Below are 22,165 nucleotides of genomic sequence, written 5' to 3' on the forward strand. Positions count from 1 at the left end.
TCTCTCTCTCTCTCTCTCTCTCTCTCCAGACTGCTGCTCTTGCTTTTTTTCCCCGGTTGCGAGCGTGTGACTCAGACCACAACACAGCAAAATCCATCCCGTCACGTCAATTTGCAATTCTGCGTGCACAATAAAGCGCCGTACCAACGTTTTATTCCCTACTTTAATTCATCCCACTGTCTCTTTTTCAAACCAGACTGCAAAATGACGTCATATCACCCTTTTGGGCCCCGTGCTCCCGTCTGGGAAACACACGAGAATGGGACACACACACACAAACATACACACGCGATAAGATGATAGTCATCTCTACAAAAATTGTAACCTTATTATGTTAGTATTATGGGGATTACATGTTAATTTGTGTCAATATCACAATCTGTACTGAGATCGGATCAATACATATATGGACAAACTTAGTCACCACACTTGCATGACATGTTGTGTAATTATGAGTATGAGGGATTGAATTTACAACTAAATACTCTTTAGGTTTGGCATAATTACCATATGAGTTAAAGTGCAATAAACTCCTATTTATTTTGCATTACATGTCTAATTGTGTGAAGTATAGGCCTGGGCCTTGCAGCAGTTGCGGGTGATGCCGCATACACACAATCCCGCACACACAGATAACAAACCAATTCTTTCAAATCCAGCATTTAATGAACATTACAAAATTGTATTCAAAATCACCCCCCCCCTTCCCTCCCTCCCTCGTCCCCTGCCCCTAGTTTTCTTCTCCGTTGAACATTTGGTAGCAATAAGGCAAAAGTCTCTTGAAACAGCAATTCACATCAATTAATAATCACCATGACATGTAGAAATGTTACTAAAATCTGGGCTGTTGCTACAGTGAGGTGCTGTCCCCCTTATTTGTGTCACAATTTGAAAAATAACAAAACAAATGGCAGTACCTGGCCTTCAGTTCACATGTCATGGATCAGACAGTCCAGCGGGCAGCATCCCCACAGAGGAATAGGACGCATCGAATTTACACAATAATCAGAAAATCACTGCAGAGGACAGTGGATTTGAGTTGCTTCCAGTTCAAAATGAGAAGAGTCTGACACACCATGAGCCCCGTGTGAAGCCCAGAACAGACGGAGTGAATCTAAAGTAAGGAGGATCAGTTGTAGTGACTCTGTAGTAGGGCAGTGTGTAATGTGAGGGCGACTCTTCACAACTATTCACGTTCACGTCTATGCAGCTCCTTCCTTCCATCTGTCCGTCTATAGCCACTTATCCTGTTCAGGGTCACAGATCTATGGAGGTCTGAAGTGGAATTCTTCAAAATAACGACAAGGTGGGGGGTGGGGGGTGGGGGGTGGGGGGGGGGGAAGCAGGAGGACAAAAGCTAATTTGATGAGATCTTACCCAAACCTCTTTTTCATAAAACCCATTCAATCTCTTTCAAATCATGATAAATTAAATCAAATGTAAAAACATTCATTAATACAAGGCCATTGGAGTTGGGTATTAGTGTACAGTGTGATTTACAGTGCTTGTATAACCATTGGCAGCTGTTTTCAAGGAACAACTCCCCTGAATATCACCACACCTGTCAGAACAGCAGTCTCTCTTCTGCAGAAAGCTTTATACATTTGTATTGTTACATTAAATAATATCAAACACAGTTGCTGTGCTTAAACTTCCCATGAAGCATTGCTGCTGCGCGACGGGGGGGGGGTCTAAACGTGAGCTCGACAAATGGAACAAAACACATCAGAGCCAATGAAAGACTCTGAACCCGTGACCAGTGAGTGCAAGTTTGTGTGGACAGGATGCAAGTCTCTCAAGTTCAGTCCAAACAAAGACGGATAGACAGGAAATCACCCCTGATTGGCTCACAATTACCAATGTGGCACCATGGTCAATTCCTGTAAACATTTCTCCAAATGTTTATAAAAACACCCATTCCATTTAAACACAAAAATATATAGAAATATATTTTTTTATGGACACATATATTACTAAAGGCCTTAAAATATTTTCTGATCTTCTCGTCGAAAGTCATATTTCCCTTCATTTGTACCCTCGGTGGATATTCAGCCAGAGAAGAGACCTGTCAGGGAAAACAAAGAGAAAGCAATTACTAACATACTGATTAGATTTAACTCGGCTCCTACTGTTGCATTGAAGCACTTGAGTGACATGAATGATTAGATATAGATTTTTTTTTCTTTTTTAATCAAGCAAAACAGCCAATATTCGCCCGAGGCTTACAGTACCAACTTAGTCCTCCTTCTTCTCGCCCCGTTCCTTCTTAGGCACCAGCACCTTGCGGGCGTATGGCAATATTAAATAGAATCCGACGAAGAATAGGTGACCGCAGAAATAGACAGCGAAGTGCACCTGGAAAAACAAACAGTCCCATTAAAATCCATCTCTCTCCGCGTCCCATTTCTGGGTCTCTCTGCGGTCAATGCTTGTGTGTCCATCGTTACCTTGAGCCATTTGTCATACGTCAAGAGGCAGAATGGCACCAGGGAGTAGGCCATGAAGAGCCAGTGGATAAACTGCTGGGCTCCATAGATGAGGGGATAGAGCCAACTGTTGACCAGCTTGGTCAGGACCGGAGCATCTCTCACCAGCGCCCGGCCCTGTCACACACCCCAAACACACCAGAAATGGTTATAGCACTACAACAGAGGAATGGTTATATAATATGCTCTCACGTCACTGCAAATGTAGTCAATATTTAATTACAAGTATATTCGGCAGTGTGCTGCATTTGATCAATATGTGTAATACCACTTAATAACAAGAGCCGCTTGTCAAACATTTAGCAGTTTATCTGACGCAGAGAGGACACAAAGATGGAATTATTGACAGAATAAGCATAACTCAAGATGTAAACACAGTCAAAGTCTCTCTGTGAGACTCATGCTGACATAAATAAGTGTCCAAGAGGACGAAGAAAAGAAAACGGAGGATGAAGAGGAGGCTGATGATGGATAAGAAAAAAAATAGGAACATATAATGTGAGTGATGTGAATATCTGTAGTTTGCAGATAAAGATTGAAGTGGTTTACCAACCGGCATATTGGCTCCCTAAATTGGACTTGAGAGAACTAACAGGTGCGACGCTGTGTCTGTGGCTCACCTGTCTCTCTACCATGACGATGAGGAACTCCATGAAGAAACACATGAAGTAGCCGGAGTGGAGGCCGTGCCATACAGCCAGAAAGACCAGTGTGGACACATGAGACACCGACTTATTGCCCAGGAACTTCAGCCGCTTGAACACATGCCTGAAAAAAGAAAACAGTATGAGATCAGCACTTTTTAAAATGAAATCGCTACATGATGGTCGTCATGGTACAAAATGCTTCATACAGTCCCCATCAGCTATCACCGCCTGCAGTGCAAGCACTCACTTCACCTGTAAAAACTCTTGTTGCATAGCAACTGGGATAATTTTGAGCATTTCAACAACTTTATATCCTCTACAAGTGTATTCATCAGTTAAATCAATGCTGGACTCCAGTGTAATATATTAGACAGTTCTTCTGACTTAATGTTCTAGATCCCTAAAGAACATTTCTGTCTAACAGAAAGATCGAACAGCCAATAAGTGAAGTACAGCCAGTAAAAGACACAGCATGAAGCCTTGCTCATGGGTCCTTTCCTTTCCTATGCAGCCATCTCCATGCTTTTACTATGACAGGGCTCAAACCTTCACCTCGGTGGCCTCCTCGTCTTTTCCCTTTGATACTGACTTTAACAGGACACTGTGTTCCTGAACAAGTCCTGTGAAAAACTCTCCATGTTCTTCTCCCTGCACATACAACCTTATTCACTCAGTTGCTCCAGGTTAACGTCAGTGCAACCACACCCGTTTATTACTCAAGTCGTAAAGTGTGTGCCGAGGGAATCGCACCTCACCGGAGGTGCATTTGTGCCTATAAATAGTCTTTTAGTTTGTTATAAAGTAGGTCAAATAACGAGAGCATTTAAGTACCACCAAGTTCTCAATACACCAAGGACAAATCCCTTCACTTTCCAAACTCACAACAGCAAACTAACAATCAAACACATAATGGCTCTGCTTGTGATCCGTTAAGACACAAAGTTCTTATGGCTGTAGCTTAGACATGTTCACATCTGGAGCTCTCTCCCACTTCCCTCTCCGTGTCTCGTGTAGGAAGCTCAAGTAAGCTTAGGTGTCTACTCAATCAACTGAAATGGAGCGTGTAATAAAAAGAGCTTGCTCACTAAATTGCTTGGCTCGCTGTGGTGACTATCAAATGATGACACATGTTCAAGAAATGTCATGCTTTGGTCCTCAGCAGGAGACTTGAAATTGTCTGCGAGGTGCAAACGTTTGATCACCTCCCGGGATCTCATCCTCATCCTCTTTCCCCCCCCCACTTGAGTTAAACACAAACCGAGGAGAGTTTCAAAGTTATCGTGCAAGTCAATAGTTAACTTTTACGGTGGCTATTACGCCAGCGAGAGGTGAGACGCTGACCTGGCAGCCCAGGCGTTGGTGTTGATGTTGAAAGACGCAATGGTTCCCTCAAAGTACGGCGTGGTTTCAAAGAGCCACACCTTCATGTTGGCACAGGCGTCCCACTTTGCCTTGCCATCCTCGTCTACACCATTGTAGCCTAATCCACTTAATATACAGGTGCCCTCCTGCAACACAAAACACAGCACATTTACACAAGAAGGAAAGTATGACGCACAATTTAAAGGGACTACACTTGATTTCATTTGCGGCAATTAGGGCGTGACGCAAATTATAACCTGCATGAGTGAATGCAAAGGTGTGTGAAGGGTGTTTGTGTTTTGTCAGTGTTCAGGTATGCAGACAGGTACAGTGAGCTCCATGTAAATGAGGAACGTTTAAATAAATAAATCGGCGATCTGCCTTGATGACAGAACTCCCTTTGAGTTACACGGCGACATAACCAGATAAACAAATCTACTTACTCCAATGGCCCAGCAGCTGACATATTTGTACAGCTTGATTTTACCCCAAAGCAGTATAAAGACGCAGCGATACCAGAACGGCTGAGCCTGTGGAGAGGACAGGAGAGTTTGACACATTTCAGAGATTTCGTAAACAAAATCAAGGTCTTGATAGTGAGGAATGCACGAGCGCTGACCGTGACACACTTCAATTTGGATTCTTACCTCAAACTCATCTGTTAAGAGGTAACCGTCTTGGTAATATGGACTAAATAATGTAAATATAGCCAAGCAAACAAGACCCAGGGTGAACCGCTTCATCGCTGGCACAACACTGGCGGAGGATGAAAGGGAGAGATGGAGGATGAGAGCAAACAGAGAAAGCAAATATAGTTTGTCTGCAGTAGAGAGACACAAGACTGATATATGCAGTTGCAGTGTTGCAGCACTGGCCTGTTTCTGGCTGCTCTACCTGTTGGGGGGCTTTCCCGGGCAGTCGGTGAGCTCGCCGGCTGCCAGCTTCTGGTAGCTACGCAGTGTAAACTGGGGCCCGACCAGGAAGCCACAGTAGAAGTACGAGAATCCGCACACCTCCAGCAGAGACGGCACGGACGTCAAGGCCGCCGTCTTCTGCTCTGCACTCAGCTGGGCCTTGAATGTGAGGACACGGAAAGACAAATGGGTATGAGGAGGGAAAGAAGCAGAGGAAGGAAGGAAAGGAAACGAGGGAGCGTAGTGCACAGACGAGTTATTTGAAAAAGCACAATGATGAAGCATTCTTCTATATTCTCTCACCAGACAGGAAACATCAATATATTGATCAGTGATCGAGAAGCGAAAAGCAAAAGAGATCAATCAACTCACTGGCTCCCTCCCGCCGTCGTAGAAATCTAGCGACAAACCTGCAATCAGACGGTTGCAGTCTTTAGATGAAACACCTGTGTGTGTGTGTGTGTGTGTGTGTGTGTGTGTGTGTGTGTGTGTGTGTGTGTGTGTGTGTGTGTGTGTGTGTGTGTGTGTGTGTGTGTGTGTGTGTGTGTGTGTGTGTGTGTGTGTGACTAAGGGAGAAAGGGAAACGTGGAGCATAACGAGGAAATGTGCTTCTGTGTCGCACAGAAAGAAGCTTACCTATGAGTTTGAGTGTGAGGACACAGTGAGGCATAGTCCATTTAATATCATACTCCTCTGTGGCTGTATAGTAATACCCTACCAGCAGGTACACCTACAGGAACACACAGAAGAGGGGAGCATAGATCTGCATTATCAAAAATCTCAGTTTGAACATGAAGAAAAGCAGAAAACAACAGGAGAACGTCTACAAAAACAAACATCTTGGACGCACTGCAAGTTAACATTGGCTTCTTGGACATTTGTTACAGAGTGCATCATTACGTGTGCATCAACTATGAGGGCATAGAGGCGAAAATGTGTTTTTGATGAAGAGGGGACAAACTATAGGCGCTATCATAACAGAAGGATGCAGTGGTTCAGGCAGACAAACCGGTGGGTAGTGCCTGAACCACTGCAGCACTATTTGATGCTACTAAAAGAGCCGACGTAACGAGACGGACAAACACGGGGTCACCTCACCATTTGAAAGATAAAGCTGCTCAGGACAGTGGTGACCGTCCTCCCCATGAGCCTCAGCATCAGGAATTGGACAAGGATGCATACTGCGGAGTGACATAGCTGAGAGCCTGAGGAGGAGAGAGGGGGGAGAGAGGGGTGGGGGTGGGGAGGTGGTGAGTGCAGTCAAGTGTGACCTGTCAGGCTACGTACGGCAACAGCATTTTCCTCCATAGTTCAATATTGGCAGCGGCAGAGAGAGAGAGAGAGAGAGACAGACAGACAGAGAGAGAGACAGAGAGAGAGAGGGAGAGAGGGAGAGAGAGAGAGAGAGAGAGAGAAGGCAGCGAGGCAAAGACACAACATACATAAGAGAAAAAGAAGGCAACAGACCTGCTGTCAAATCCAAGCGCAGCCACGAAACGATACAAAAAAAATAACCAAAAACACACAGGAAAGAGATCAATGTTAGCAGGTTTGGCTTTATTGCTGCATCTCATCAACAACAGAGCTCAATGGGTCTGATTCAGAGCTGCTGCTCGTCCTCGGTCAGCAAGCTGGCGTCATATCAGTTTTGTGTGTGTGTGTGTGTGTGTGTGTGTGTGTGTGTGTGTGTGTGTGTGTGTGTGTGTGTGTGTGTGTGTGTGTGTGTGTGTGTGTGTGTGTGTGTGTGTGTGTGTGTGTGTGTGTGTGTGTGTGTGTGTGTGTGTGTGTGTGTGTGTGTGTGTGTGTGTGTGTGTACACAGAGCAGGAGATCAAGTGTGTGAAAACATTCGGAGGGAACGAGCCGGCCATCAAACCTGCTCTGGTGTTTCTGCAGCTCGGTCGGTCAGAGAAGGAAACGTTTGCTTCCTCTTCAACGAGAAAATAGCTGATTCATCAGTAATAAAAGGGGGTGAAACGCGTGACTGTGCGTTTGACACTACCAACATATTAAAGCCTCTACAGATCAACCAAACGCGCCCTGCCTGCTAAGCCACTTCCAGTCTTCTTTTCTTTTTTTTTTGCACCTCAAATAACTTACAGCTCTAAAGATGAATGACAGAAAAGGAAAAACACGTCGTCAGTCCCTAGGGCAATAAAACTTAATGCAGCAGCAGGAGGAGCATTTTCTGAAATAACCGACTTGGCTAAAAACCTTTTAAACGCTGCTTCAGCACGTCCACGGCCGCTGAACATGCAAATAACACACAAATACACATTCACGGCCGAGGTGAGCTTCTTCTCAAATACCAGTCGGCCTCCCACTGCTTTGCATTTTTACAGCAACATCAGCCCAAAGAACACATTACCAACCACCGCCGCCCCCCCCTTCCTCAGCCCAAGTCAATTTCTCTGTGTCTGTATTAGCTTTACCACTATACAGATATGAGAAATTGACTTGGAAAAGGAGGAGGGAGGGAGTGAGGGAGGGGGGTGAAATCCATTTGAGGGCCACCATTGCCAAGTTAATCTCTGCTCATTTACCACAGTGTTTAGGGACAATAGTCGCCCGTTATTGAGTTGTTCGTCATTTTCATCGTGCGGCCGATCTGAGCTGCTGTTTATTGCTTTCACTTTTTTTCAGGATATATAATTCAAAGCTGCGTCGCATTCTGCTGGTTCTGGGATTCCATTTGTGTTTACACGCACGTCTCAGACCCAGACACAATGGAAAGTCATAATAAAACCAGTTTGTGTGTGTGAATTTGGAGACTGGTTTGGATAACTGGTTGTGGTTTCAGTTGTACCCGTGTATTCAGCAGCAGGAATGTTACACATGCTAGAATTAATAATATTGATTAACGTGTTTGACACAGGAAGTATGGCAGTGACTGCAGTGTGTGTGTGTGTGTGTGTGTGTGTGTGACCTTCAGAGTGCAGAGGAAAGGGATACAGAAACACATGTGTGAAGAAAAGACCGATAAGATCTAAACATCTTTCCAAATCCAACACATCCACCTTCTCTCCCTCGCCATCTCACCAAAGTTGAACGCTGCCAGAGCGAGTCCAGAAAAGGTGTGGAACAAGTGGACAATGGTGGCGGGTTGGTTGAACAAAAACCTCCGGTACAGCAGAGCAAAGGGATACCCTGCAGGAGACAGAGACACACACAGGGGACAGTGTTATGGCGGCAGCAGTACGGGTATCAGCTCAGTGAGCCTCGCTTGGCAGCTCCTGGCACGCGCACGCGCGCACACACACACACACACACACACACACACACACACACACACACACACACACACACACACACACACACACACACACACACACACACACACACACACACACACACACACACACACACACACACACACACACACACACACACACACACACACACACACACACACACACACACACACACACACACACACACACACACTTTAATATCATTGTTCCGCATGTGGGGTGTGGGGTGTGTGTGTTTCTGTAAATCTAGCATCTCAAGGAGACAGATAAGAGCAACGGGCAAGGCTACAGTAAGGACACACACTCACCAGTACTTGCTGAGACATTATTATCCTCTAAATCACGTCCCAAAAACTCATTTTCTTTGGAATGCGTATCACGGTTTCAATTAAACGCGCTCCCTTTGTTATCTATTCATTTCAGCCACATCCTGGGGGGTTTAACCGCTTGTTTTATTTTTTATTCTGTTGCATTGATTGGATTTTATTTCCATTCCTGTCTTCTATAATTCATTCTACACTGTAATGCTTGTTTTAGAAGTGCTCCTTAAAATGGGAAGTAAGAAGTAAGTTCAGTGTGGTGGAGGAGTTTGGAATTCCACCGAACCTGCATCACTTAGGAATGGAACCTGGGAGGGAGGGAGGGAAAAAATAAACAAACAAGGGAATCACACACAAACTGCACACAGACTTCAAATAAATAAATATAAAGTTTGTTTACAGTCAGATTTTCTAGGAATCTGACGGCACAATACACTCTCCTGTGTGCCAAGCAGCCGGGATATAAACATGAAGCAGAGAATTGAATGTTGACTAAACCACATAGTGTTCCTGGCTTCCACGCCCACGATTACACAGATTCCGGTGTCCCCAGTTTACTGCTTGACAACATTATTACCCAATTCAGAATGCAGAGTAACGAGGAGGCCGGGGACATGTGACCAGGGCCAAAGGGACAAACTAGACAGACACGTCCATGTGTCAGAGCAAAGTTCACAGAGGACAGTGTGTAAGGACGCCCCCACCACACACACACTACACTTACACACACTGCTACTGTCACACACAACCTGCACTCAAACGTCACACACACGGGGGTAAAATGGTGTTATTGTGTCAGAAACGGCTTCCCCTCTGTTGAAAATGGCTCCTGATTTCACATCTTAGCAACTTTGCTCATCCGACAACAACACTGGAGAGCTTCGGTCGTCTTCAAACTCACTGAGAGTAACGCAGCGTAAATCATAGTTTGTATTTACTCTCTGTCTCATTTGTATCATTGTGTATTTTCTGATGACTTGGTTGTAACAGGAGATGATGTTTGCTACAAAAATAAAACACCCCCAGTCCCACTAACGCGAGAGAATTAGCTCCCACAAGTGCACACACTCTATTAAAGGTTGTGTGTCTTCTGATAATGTGTGTGTCGGTGTGTTTAGTCTAATGTTTATTTAGCTATATGATGATTTTAGTAACACACAGCTTCCATCTGTCTGTCTCTGTGTGTGTGTGTGTGTGTACGTGAAGCTGTCAGCAGTTAGCAGTTACACGGAGCTAAAGAGCGGCTCAGCACCGAGCCTGTGACACCGTCAATGGGTGTCATTGTCTCGGGTTGACTTCCAATACCGAACACCGCCGAATGTGGTGGAACTCACCGATTAAGATGGATAGAATGAGTCGAACCGCCGGCTCCGGGCTGCCTAACGACTCCGCCAGCTTCTCCAGCAAGGGAGCCGCCATCTTTCTTGTAGGCGGAAACGTGCGTTCGGAAGGGCTCGGTGTTTTCTACTGACTACGGCGGCTAGACATTCACGCTACAGCTCTCCCCCCGCTCTCTCTCACACACACACACACACACATGCATGCATACACACACACACGCTAACAAGCACACATTCACACCCTCTCCACTTTAAATGTCCTTCTGGGTTCAGCCTCCACTGAACTAAACGGTGTTTCTCCACCTCCAGCCCCTCCTCCCCGTCATACCTCCGTACTTTAAGTGAACTTTTTAATGGTAATTGTTTATTAGAATTATACTTAAAGGTGAATCCCCCCCCCAAAAAAATACTGCGTCTAAGATGATTTAATCTCATGTAGAGAAATGCAACTTCAATAAGGCCGGTATGAGAAATAAGAACGCTTGTTAGCATGGTTAAAATTGTATATATCGCCTCCAAGCGGCCATATACGTCAACAACAACAATTTCATAGATAAATAGATGATAAATCTTTAGTTTGGATGACATCATTGTTGTAGTGTTTTTATGGGTGACGTCACCTGGTTAGTTATATGGCATCATTGTTGTTAAATATCAAGTGTATGATACGGATGTTTGACCGCACATTCTGGCATACAGTAAGTACAAATGTAACGTACGTATTTAACATTTACTCGGAACTATCCTGGTCTGGTGTTGTATACGTGCATATTTCCGTGTATTTTCCTTATCCGCAGCCATCTATCCTTGCTCTACCGTTTTATTAGTTCAGATTAATTTATCGTCAACAAGATTGTGGGCTTCTTTTTTACAAAAAGCCTGCTGGAGAAATACTTAAAGAGCAAAGTTCCATATAAACATTTAATGGTAGGAGTGCACTATTAGAGTAATGGATATATAACACTGTGTCATGGTGTCAATTCTAGTTGTCTATAACGTTATCTATTGCTATTGTTCATGATAACAATTAACAATACAATGTAAGTCTACAACAGAGATAAACGCTCAACTTTTACGTAACCAGTAAAGCCAAAGCCTATCTAAAATAAAGAAAGAGGGTACGTTTCAACCGCAGTGCATGCTGGGTATGCTAATTTTAGATGATTATCCTTCAATGAGGATGTGGTTTGTTTATACGAGGTACGAGAAGGGCGGGGTTGGATATCTCAGCCAATCAGATAGGAGGAGATCCTAACGCGTCTATGTCCACAGCCATAGGACAGACAAAACTCATGTACGTCTCTAAATAGCATAAACATAGTTAAGTTAAAATTCCGATAAAACACCTGGAACTCATACGTGCAGTTCTACTTTAAGGTTGTTGTTTACCAGATTAAGGAAGTACTCACACACTCAGCAGTGATAGGATCTCAGTTAACAGGATTATTTTACACTGGAACCTTGTGTAATTTACTTGATCAATATATTTTTAACATTATGCATTATGTTTTGTGGGACCGAAGTTTTGTAAATTACACAGATGAGATATTTTGATCAGTAGATTTCAATTATTGAAACCTTTGTGACCTGAACTAAATTGAACTTGAACTTTTTATATGCAATATATGTATATTGCATTGTCTCGTTTAAGATTGTTGTGAATTCATGGTTTCTGACATCTCTAAGTGAAATCAGCTTTGTTAGGGAGGGAATTAGATCACATCGTGGTCATTCCAATGATCTATCCTATATGATCATTTAGATCATTCTATTGTTTCATCTGGGAAGTTGCTTTATTACATGTGATGTCTGGGTTCAAATGGTGGGATACCTGCAACCTAAGAATGTTTATTAATAGAAAATTAAACCTTAAAAGTGTGAAATCAATCATTGTTGTTTTCTTTTCATTTTAATCAAATTGGCTGCTGGTATTTAAATACTTCATTTAGATTTCATAAATATAGTGATATAACAGCACAAAAGTAAAACAATAAGGAACGGAAATAAAAATAATAATGGTCGATGAGTGATAAATGCACTGTATATATTTGGGGAAAATTATATTTTTAGCAAAGGTAATGCACCACAATGCACAACACAGATAGTTTCAGCCCAGCCAATCAGAAGCAGTGGGTGCACCTGGCTTGGGCAGGTGGCACACTTGACCTTTAAGTCACATTACAGATCAGATTTCTGAATAACATAGCTAATAGAACAGTTTTATCAAGAGCTTCATCAAACTAGAAATAACATTGCTCAGTAATGCAGCCAACAGAAAGAAGAGGAAAGCAAAGGAAATGAATAAAAAAAATATATATATAAATGCCAAAAAAAGCCCATAGGGGGATTTGCTTGTTTTATTACAGATGTGCATTTATTTGACATTAAGTTATGTCCAGTAAATGAAGAGTTGTTGTGAGTTCAGGGTAAATGCCTCCCTATAGGGCCCTCTAATGGTGTCATACAGAATATTTTTATTGAAGAAAGCATCTAGTATTGCAATGATCATCAAATTATGTGACCATTTGTCAGATTATTTTATACATACAGCAGGGAAGAGCCTTGTAGGAATAAGGACGTTTACATGGAGCACCTGAAGGCAACATGACATTCTGCTCTTCCTCTTCTTCAGACAGGGAAACGCGTTTGTGGGCGTGGCGCCATGATCCAATACAACAGCGGGAGGGGAGGGGTTAACTCTCCTCCTTTATAAATCCCCGAGCTGTTCCTGTGTTTTCGCTCTCTCCCCCTGGTCTAGGTTGAACTCTTCGAGGCTTTGATCACCGTCTGCACCGGTTGAAGACTTAAAAACCCGCAAACATGAGCAGGAAATTCTTCGTTGGTGGAAACTGGAAGTTGAACGGGGACAAGAAAAGCCTCGGGGAGCTGATCCAGACCATGAACGCAGCCAAGGTGGACCCCAACGTCGGTACGTATGGATTGTGGCAGTGTGGTTACCGTCGAATCAGAAATATAATAACGTCATTACCTTACACTTGGATCAGTATGATCTCATGTGAAGGCTGATCCCTAAAAGACCAGGACGTATCTGCTCGTTGAATGAATCGGTGTGACATCACACACACAGAGTTCCGTCTCCACCATTTTATGCGTTTTACAAAGCTACACAACAGTTGGTCTGACCTCTGCCTTTACGTTCACATTTTGGTCTAGACCTCAAATAGAATCAGGTGCATGGATGGATGGATGACGTACGCTCAGATCAGGTTTTTGGTCATGTGTCTGTCGGTGTGTGTGTGTGCGTTTGCAGCTGCACGTAGGCTCCCTGCAGCCGGTAGAAGTCACAGCAGTGGGCGGAATGTCAAACGTGTTCCGGGCTGCGTTCATGTCGGTTCGGACGTTTAGAACGCAACAATGATCCGCTTTCTGTTTGGAATTGCACGCCTGACTCGACGTTTTCCGATATTTAACACTGCTGCACATGCATATAAACAATAAACTGGACGTGGAAAAGATGGCATGGAAAAACGTGGTGTTCACATAAAATAAGGCAATTTGCAATATATTATCTAAATGTATATGTATCCAAACGATTCTTTAAAACATCAATCGATGCTGTACTTGTTTTTTTAATGGCACCGGCAAATATAGCCAATAAAATAGGAGATGAATTATAAAGTCGCTTATTGTCAAGGAAAAAGAACAGAATGTGCCTTTTTGTGATCGACATTTAATGTTACTGTTTCATGTTTCATCCATTCCAAAATTCTGACATTATTGCATTTATGCAACTATGAAGATTTACACAAAACAAATTTTGTGGACGGGATGAATTCTGTGAGAAATCCTATAAGATGCCACTAATTTTGAATGGCTCCTGTTGCTGATCCACTCTCATAAGCAAAGATGAGGAGATGTACAGTTTTCAAGGCCAAAGTCAGGATTTTAAACACATTTGAGATTGTGCATCTGCATCATACTACACTGGACATTCTGAGGGCATTTACAGTACACCACATTTTTCTTTGTTTTTTTGGTGAATGTTATTGTCAAATCTGCTTAAAGGCCTTCTGCAAACAGCTAGAAATAAACTGGTTGATGTAATAAATCCTTCTCTATTTATGTTTCTTAATATAGTCACACACTCGACAATGATCATTTCTGTGGCAGGACAAGAGAGTTGATAAAGCTTTAATTGAATACCAACTAGAAACTATTGCAAAATGATACAAAAAAGACATCAACGCTCTCATTAGTAATGATTTTTCCGACATGGCGTGAATGCAGCATAGCTTTGTTGTCCTGTGGCCTGGAAAATCACTCCAGACTGGTTTGAGTGCTGGATAATGCTGCTGCTGCTGCTGCTGCTTTTGGATTTGATTCAAGTATTCCCTTTTATGAGACACTGCTGGCACAAGGCACCGAGACGCTTAATGTGTTTAGGCCTGTTCCCACTGCTTCCAAAGATGCTTTGACGCAATTGTATATTTGTGGACACACATATTGATCTCAGGCAGCAAAGCTCAGCACGCACATGAAAGCAACTGTCTACTACAGTTCAGGCTCTAAACCTTGAACTTTGCTCTATTATGGGATCTGCCCCTCATAGCGCCAAATGGAAACTCAAGCAGGTTTTCCAGTCGTCCTCTCTGTTCAGATTTAAAGTCAAAGTTCAGCAGTTTCTTCCCATTCTGTAACATGTAGGATATTTAAAGTCCGACTCCTTTATCGCCTTTTCAAACTCTGGCTCGTGACTTTTATTTGACCCCGGCAGAATGCAGCCATGTAGGTGACCTTTTGCAGGATGAACTCAGACCTTTATGCAGAGAGGTCTGACTGCGGCCAGGAAGTACTGACCTTTACCAAACCATATCGACAGAATGTGTTTAATATAGACTTGTGACCCCAAGATATAGTTACACAGTGAATGTCGGTGTCTTGCCTTACTGTACTCTGCCTGAACCTTGCAGATTGTATGTTGACTTTTTAAATTCAAACTGTTTGCACATATAGAAATAGTGGTTTTAACAAGGCATACGTGTCTTAGCACACCAGTATATTGTATTATTGCACCACAACTGGTGGGTTTGTAAATGTAATCTTCAGTCTGCTTATACTAGTAGTTAGGTAATAAGGTAGAACAAAACTGGTGCATGAGATTTGAGGTTTTATTAATCAGTTGTATATCTTTTCTTTTGTGATAAAACACCTTTCCTTATTGTGTTTCTGTTCTCACAGAGGTGGTCTGCGGTGCCCCGACAATCTACCTGGACTTTGTCAGAAGCAAGATGGACCCCAAGTTCGGTGTGGCTGCTCAGAACTGCTACAAAGTCGCTAAGGGTGCCTTCACCGGGGAGATCAGGTAGGAGGCCATTTGGTCTTTCAGACGGGAGAATGATGTTCTGATTGTTCCATGTTTGCTGCCATGAAACCCGTTTGTCTTCGTACCTTCAGCCCTGCGATGATCAAGGACTGTGACATCAAATGGGTGATCCTGGGACACTCTGAGAGGCGCCACGTCTTTGGCGAGAATGACGAGGTAACTTTGGATCATGTTGTGCTTATGGTTTCGGTTTAGCCTAATTTTGATCTTCCTGTTTACACTTTGTGACTGGATGCTTGTGTGTGTGTGTGTGTTTCGTTAGCTCATTGGGCAGAAGACAGCCCACGCTCTGGAGAGCGGTCTTGGTGTGATCGCCTGCATTGGTGAGAAGCTGGATGAGAGGGAGGCCGGCATCACAGATAAGGTCGTCTTTGAGCAGACCAAGGCCATCGCAGGTACACAACTCCAGACAGTCAATGTTTATGCATGAAATGTGTCTTATTATTTGCTTATAGAAGGCTTGATTAGTTCAGGGCCTAGAAAGATCTAAATCAGATGATGTCATAGCCGTGAAATTTACACAATCCCTTAACTTCACAAACATCTGCTAACAATGGTAGTGGATTGTTTCCCAACAGAACCACACATTGGCCTGGTTTGTCTGATATCATTACTTAGTATTGTTCACTTCTTCTGAGTTATCAGTCAGTCCCTGTGTTGCAGCTTTAATTTTGTAACTGGTATTGAAAAAGAGTGTGGCTGAAATGTTAGCACTTGCGTAATACATATTACTCAATTATTACATCAATCCTTTTTCACAGATAATGTAAAGGACTGGAAGAACGTTGTGCTTGCCTATGAGCCTGTCTGGGCCATTGGCACTGGAAAGACTGCCTCCCCACAGCAGGTGAAAATAAATCAATCGCTTAAATTTGACTTGAATAGTAAGTATTGGTGACATCGGGTCTCATGCTGTGTCTGTTTCCTTCACAAAACCTCAGGCTCAGGAGGTTCATGACAAACTGAGGAAATGGCTGAAGGCCAATGTGTCTGATGACGTAGCCAACTCTGTGAGGATCATCTATGGAGGTCAGTCACGATAAATAGCTCATCAATTCAAGGTTTCTTATATTTTGTCAGTTTGGAAATGACTCCAAAATTTGACAGACATTGTCGGATATCACCAGCAACCATCTGCAAAAAAAATCAAACTGATTTCTTATTGTATGTTGTTCTCAGGTTCAGTGACTGGTGCCACCTGTAAGGAACTTGCCTCCCAGGGGGATGTGGACGGCTTCCTTGTGGGCGGCGCTTCCCTCAAGCCAGAGTTCATTGACATCATCAACGCCAAGCAATAAAACTGAGGAAGCAGCAATGTGATTGTGTCCAGAATGGAAACCGTACAAACAGCATCATCCCTTAATCTCAGCACTTAGCCCTCTTCGTCTTTTTTATTCTAAGTATTGGTGTTATGATGTCATTCCCTCGCTTTCCTTTTTTTGATATTTGGTCATGAAGAAAAGGGACAGGCTGACACATGCACTGTACTGCACTGAGAACAGTTAGACTGTATCCACTGAGTTAGTGTGTGTGTGTAAATTGTTTAAGCTGTACAGACTGACAAATACACCTCGATGTGGACAAAAGGCTCACGCCTTTACTTGAAAGTTTATGAACTTTAATGGAAACGGTGTCACAGCTCTTTTCGGATTCAACTGTCTTATTAATGTCACTGTCTCTTTGTGTAATTATGATGTTCTGTGGCTTTTACCTCCCTGTAACGTGCATGATCTGTTCCATCAACGGCTCAATCGCTAGAAGGGAAGTGTCCATTTCATGTTAACCATGTTGTGTTCATAACTAATGGTGTAAGTGTGGGGAAGGCTGTAAGGAAACATGATAATAAACAGACTGGTTCAGTGTGTTCTGTCCTCTTTTTGTGTGTGTGTGTGTGTACCTCCATAACCTTTTGTGTGGTACTATGGAGGACAGAATGGCAGGAGAGTGTCTTATTACAGTGGTAAACTCCTGTCAAGACAAAGCCAACAGAGAATTGCTGCTATATTTAACCATCTGCTGGACTGAAAGCGACCAGCTCCTTTGATGCACAGCAGCCAGAGTCATGTATGATGGGACATTTGACTCATTATACTCTCCTACACTGCACTCTTATTTTTGAATTGCTCATATTAGCTAAATCCAATAATACATGGCTGTTGCTTGTAATATTACAGCATTTGAATATGCCCATAAGAATATTACAAAGTGATAGTCAAGCGTGTTTATATTTTGTTAATGGACATAAGCAGGTTGTGGGTCCTTTTAATAGGGTATGATATCAAATATGGTGTGGATATAAAATGTGTGCATGAAAATTCAATGAATGGATGAATGAAAAATATGTAATGAACACCAGCAACAATTATATGAAAAAACGTGAATGTCATGATGAATAATTTTTATTGCTAATTCTCATCTGATCTTCACCGTGGCTAAAAGGTCTTTTCTGTGGCACTTTGTAAACTATATTAAGATAATTAAAAGCATATAAATAACTTGACAGAAGCTAATTTCCATGTAATTTTATTGAATTCTCTAGAAATGTCTAGTCATCTGGCGGATCACCGGTACTGTCTTTCCCTTCGCACTCCGGAGCGCTAGATGGCGATAGCGTCACACGTTCCCCGTTTTGCGTGGCAGCTGTCTGCTCTCATGTCCGTGTTTACAAGCGAAGCGTGACGCTTCTGGCTCCACTGAATTCGCCTGAGTTCATCCCATCCCGTTCTTATAAGGCTGCTAATTTCCTGTGTTAACTAGCAAAATGGAGTCACTCCGAGTCTTTCTGTCCGACAGACTGACGGCAGCAGCGGAGGAGATTTTTGGAGCGGTGGAAAAAACCATAGCCGAGTACAGTGAGGAGATCTGCCGTTCAAAGGATCTAGAGATCAGCCGCCTGCGGATGCAGCTGAAGCTTCTGAAGGCAGGTTAGTGTGAATGGATGCTTGATTTTCTCTCTCTGCCACAAATAAAAACAATCGGACTTTGCTTTGTTTCTAATGATCGTGCGTGGACGTGACGCCGTCCTTTGTCTTTTCTCTTTTCTCCAGACCTCCGGTCGGACAGATGTCCCGGAGCACAACTGCTGCAGCAGCACATCCACCCTCATCACCCTCCTCATCCTCAGCAGGAGCATCAATCAGTGACGGGTGTCCCTGCGGTGGAGCCTGCAGAGCCCCAGCAGCACTGTGAGTCGGATGGTAGCACCAGTATCGAGCAGGAGCATCCCGAGCCATCCCAGGTTAAGAAGGAACAACAGAAGAGCCACAGGGATTTCTGGATGGATCACGATGAAGAGCAACTGGAAGGGCTTGATTCAGACATAAAAGATTTTATCTCATCCCCTTCCAGCCTGAAAGGTAGTTTACAAGATCCCTCGTTGCCATTTCATCTCTATCAGAACAATGTGGAGGAGAACAAAGACAGGCCCTACAGCTGCTCTGTGTGTGAGAAACGCTTCAGTAACTGCTCCCACTTGGCAGCTCACATCAGGACACACACGGGGGAAAGGCCGTACAGATGTGAAATCTGCAGAAAGACCTTTATCACAACCAGCGCCCTCAACAGACACCAGACCATCCACACTGAGGGGAAACACTTTGTGTGTAATTACTGTGGAAAATCCTTCAAATGGATGGAGTCCCTTGGCAGGCACACAAGGAGTGTACATAAGAGGGAAAACATCCCTCAATGACTCCATCTCCATTGCCAATTTGTCCGTCAATTCGTTTTTCAATGAATTGTGTAGCTTTTAAAATGTTTGACAATAACGATATACTGTATGTCCATCACATATTCCCAGAGACCAATGTGACATCAACATGCTTATTTTTATCCTACTGGTCTTAAAACCCTAATTTTGGGCTGATTTTACAAGAAAACCCTCACACCCAACAAGCAGGAGCAAGCAAATATGACCTTTTTACTTTAACAACTAAAAACAATGAACTGACTTAATGTTGAGCAGCTCATCAGCTGATCACTGAGTTGTTTCAGCCCTAATTAAAATGACACCGGTGTTTGCTGGGCCAGCTGGCTTGTTCTGTATGTCACTCATCCACGATTTGTTAATGAAAAAACACTGTAACATGTGTTGATGGTGTTTAATTGTGAATTCCTGCATGCAGCCTAATGTGTAGGTCTCATTAAGCCATATGTACATACAGTAACACTAGTTGCAAATGAAATGCAGATTAACTGTGAAAATACACTCAATGACATCATCTTTTATAAACAAGCAATGATCTGTTTATTCTTACAGAATAAAATGTAAACATACTCTAAACTGTTTGGTTGGGTTCAATTAATTTTTGACTGTTTGCTTTATGCTGCAGGATCATAAAAAGTTCCATTACATCCCAGTAGGTGGCAGCATCATATTTTTACACCCGTCTTTGTTGCACTGCTCAGACTTTGTGAAGAACATACTGAGTGTCAGGTTCTGCTGGGGGGAGTTGCACACAGGCTCACCCAGCAGACTCCTTTCTATTCAACACATATCTGCTTTACCTCAGCAGCATGAACACACAGGTTTACACACCTTGGATGAGTTTGGATGCAAAAGTCAGACAAGTCAGTATGAATCACAATTTGTCTAATTTGTCATCATTTATATTCATATGTTATACAGTATATAGAAGTATAGAGTCTCTGCTATGAAAGAGGCAAGTGCAGTTATAGCCTGACTTCATTTCAAGGTTCCTCTTCACTAACAGTACAGTTAGTCAGTACAGTGTGTGTTATAAGCCACACACTCCATTAGCTGACTTGTTGTAAATACTTGTTATGGTTATTGTTGCCGGTTAGCAGCTAGAATTCATTCACATCTAAATATGATAACACACCATAATGTTAAAAGTGAGAAAAGGCTGATGAAAGAGTTTAGATGTTCTCAAGTGCAGTTTACAGATGATTGTACCTAATGGTTATTGTCATAGAAAATGATCTGAAGTTGACTGTGAACTCTCTCCTGCCTGCCCAGGACTGCAGGTAGCAGGGTTTGCAAGGATGCAGGCATGATGTGAGCATCAAGCGATGTCTCCCTGTCTCGCTAGAAGGTAGAGGGCTGTTTCTCTCTCTCAGGCCTTCCACGTGTCACAGAAGACCATTTACAGACATCTGGTAATACTTCCAGATGATCCTCTGGGATCATCTTCTCCAGGCTGAAGTGGAGTGAGCAAGAGGTCAGACGAGATTGACTGTCTGGGTGAAAGAGGCAGAAAATGGCAAAATTCAATGTTCCCAGCCAGCAGCACTTGTGTCACTCTGTTATTGCTGCTGCAAGCTGAGACATACTCCTGCAGATGAAGGAGGTGATGGAGGATTTGCTCAAGCAGCAGCTCCTTCAACCGGCTTAAAAGTCTATCCTTCCATGTAGGGTTCAGCACCACTCTGATGATATTCTCCTCTGGCCAATCTGCAGATACAAACACTACAGCCATTTTATAATCATAGATGATCAAAACACAATCCCACTAGCACTGCATGAACGGTTGTAGAACGCAACAAAAAGATAGATTTGGGAACAGCTGCTCAATATATTTGTCAGAATGTAGAACAAATCTGCTTTATAGAGGCTAAAAAGATGGTTACATAGCTGAGTATTGAATCACCTGATACATTAATTCATCATACTTTAGCTGTTTTCATTTGGGTGCATCCAGCTGCTGGTTTTAGGTGGGAGAGATTTCCCAGAGGTATCAGATGTGACATGTAGAGTAGCCACTGAAGTGAATAGTGCGTTTCTGACAGCCCTGTTGATTTATGACAGTGTCTACGGCACCATTAGTGAATTAAAGAGCATCATCCCTTTAACATTTGAACTGAGCATGTAAGTGATGCAAAAGACACTCCTGTGACAACTTTACACACAAAAGGATCTTTTTTTTTTTTTTTTTTTTTTTTACAGTATCTTTAAAACTGTGCTTACATACAGTATGTCATTTAGAACCTGACACAGCATTATCCTCATGCTTCAAACAGTTCCTATCAGCTATTATTAGTAGGTTGATATAAAATGGTTTGAAAGAAAAAAAGAAAAGAATGAAATGAATGTTTTGCATTCTTCGTTCCATACTTGAAAGCAATCACTGGAAATATCGACGTCCACATTTTCTGGAATAATGTGGTAGCAATAAGCAGGCCTGTATTAAATGTCAGTTTCCCATCTTTCATCTGTAATGCTTACATTGTCCTTATCCACCCTGGGAAAGGACTGATGAGGAGCTAAGAATATCCCCCAGATGTGATGTCACCAGAGGGGAAAATCAGATTTGTCCTGGTGGAAGATCCTTTACATTATGTTGACACACTTATTCAAGGTGACTTTTAATGACACGCAACCTACATACCAACTCTATGACTCACAAGTGCCCTACACTGTATATATTTAACCTCAGCCTCACATGCAGTATCACTCTCATGACTGAAAACCTTTACAGGCAGCCTGCAAAAGCTGTCAATTATCGTTTGACTGTGCATAAAAGAGGATTCCGCCTGTAGAATTC

General features: G+C 42.9%; 3 protein-coding genes and 1 non-coding gene across 8 annotated transcripts; 2 read left to right on the forward strand and 2 right to left on the reverse strand.

Annotated features, from left to right (window-relative positions):
• Positions 1-1,401: 1,401 nt before the first annotated feature.
• lpcat3 (lysophosphatidylcholine acyltransferase 3) lies at positions 1,402-10,641 on the reverse strand. Of its 5 annotated transcripts, none has more exons than XM_076154707.1 (13): positions 10,313-10,641; positions 8,447-8,554; positions 6,508-6,617; positions 6,046-6,139; positions 5,782-5,819; positions 5,390-5,568; positions 5,143-5,251; positions 4,939-5,025; positions 4,475-4,641; positions 3,107-3,254; positions 2,448-2,603; positions 2,236-2,355; positions 1,402-2,065 (listed from the first exon to the last, which is right to left on the reverse strand). In XM_076154707.1, the coding sequence occupies exons 1-12, from the start codon at positions 10,395-10,397 to the stop codon at positions 2,236-2,238; spliced, it is 1,401 nt and encodes a 466-aa protein (XP_076010822.1). In that variant the 5' UTR covers positions 10,398-10,641; the 3' UTR covers positions 1,402-2,065. The 5 variants fall into 5 exon arrangements, with proteins under 5 accessions (XP_076010822.1, XP_076010823.1, XP_076010821.1 ...); XM_076154708.1 differs by having other exon boundaries at positions 2,227-2,355; positions 6,508-6,614; positions 10,313-10,640; XM_076154706.1 differs by having other exon boundaries at positions 2,232-2,355; positions 10,313-10,640.
• Positions 10,642-11,173: 532 nt separating this feature from the next.
• LOC143004023 (U7 small nuclear RNA) lies at positions 11,174-11,230 on the reverse strand. The gene has a single exon (XR_012963923.1). It is a non-coding gene; the product is annotated as a U7 small nuclear RNA (small nuclear RNA).
• Positions 11,231-13,039: 1,809 nt separating this feature from the next.
• Positions 13,040-17,524, forward strand: tpi1b (triosephosphate isomerase 1b). Its single transcript, XM_076154775.1, has 7 exons — positions 13,040-13,247; positions 15,518-15,641; positions 15,734-15,818; positions 15,925-16,057; positions 16,424-16,509; positions 16,604-16,691; positions 16,842-17,524. Exons 1-7 carry the CDS (start codon positions 13,139-13,141, stop codon positions 16,958-16,960), a joined length of 744 nt encoding a protein of 247 aa, XP_076010890.1. The 5' UTR covers positions 13,040-13,138; the 3' UTR covers positions 16,961-17,524.
• A 777-nt stretch (positions 17,525-18,301) lies between these two features.
• Positions 18,302-19,944, forward strand: LOC143003931 (uncharacterized). Its single transcript, XM_076154725.1, has 2 exons — positions 18,302-18,586; positions 18,710-19,944. Exons 1-2 carry the CDS (start codon positions 18,424-18,426, stop codon positions 19,351-19,353), a joined length of 807 nt encoding a protein of 268 aa, XP_076010840.1. The 5' UTR covers positions 18,302-18,423; the 3' UTR covers positions 19,354-19,944.
• The last annotated feature ends 2,221 nt before the right edge of the window (positions 19,945-22,165 follow it).

This window comes from Genypterus blacodes, unplaced genomic scaffold (genome assembly GCF_046128005.1).
Source record: "Genypterus blacodes isolate CSIRO-AG114 ecotype Tasmania unplaced genomic scaffold, CSIRO-AGI_Gbla_v1 ptg000063l_1, whole genome shotgun sequence".
NCBI lineage: Eukaryota > Metazoa > Chordata > Actinopteri > Ophidiiformes > Ophidiidae > Genypterus > Genypterus blacodes.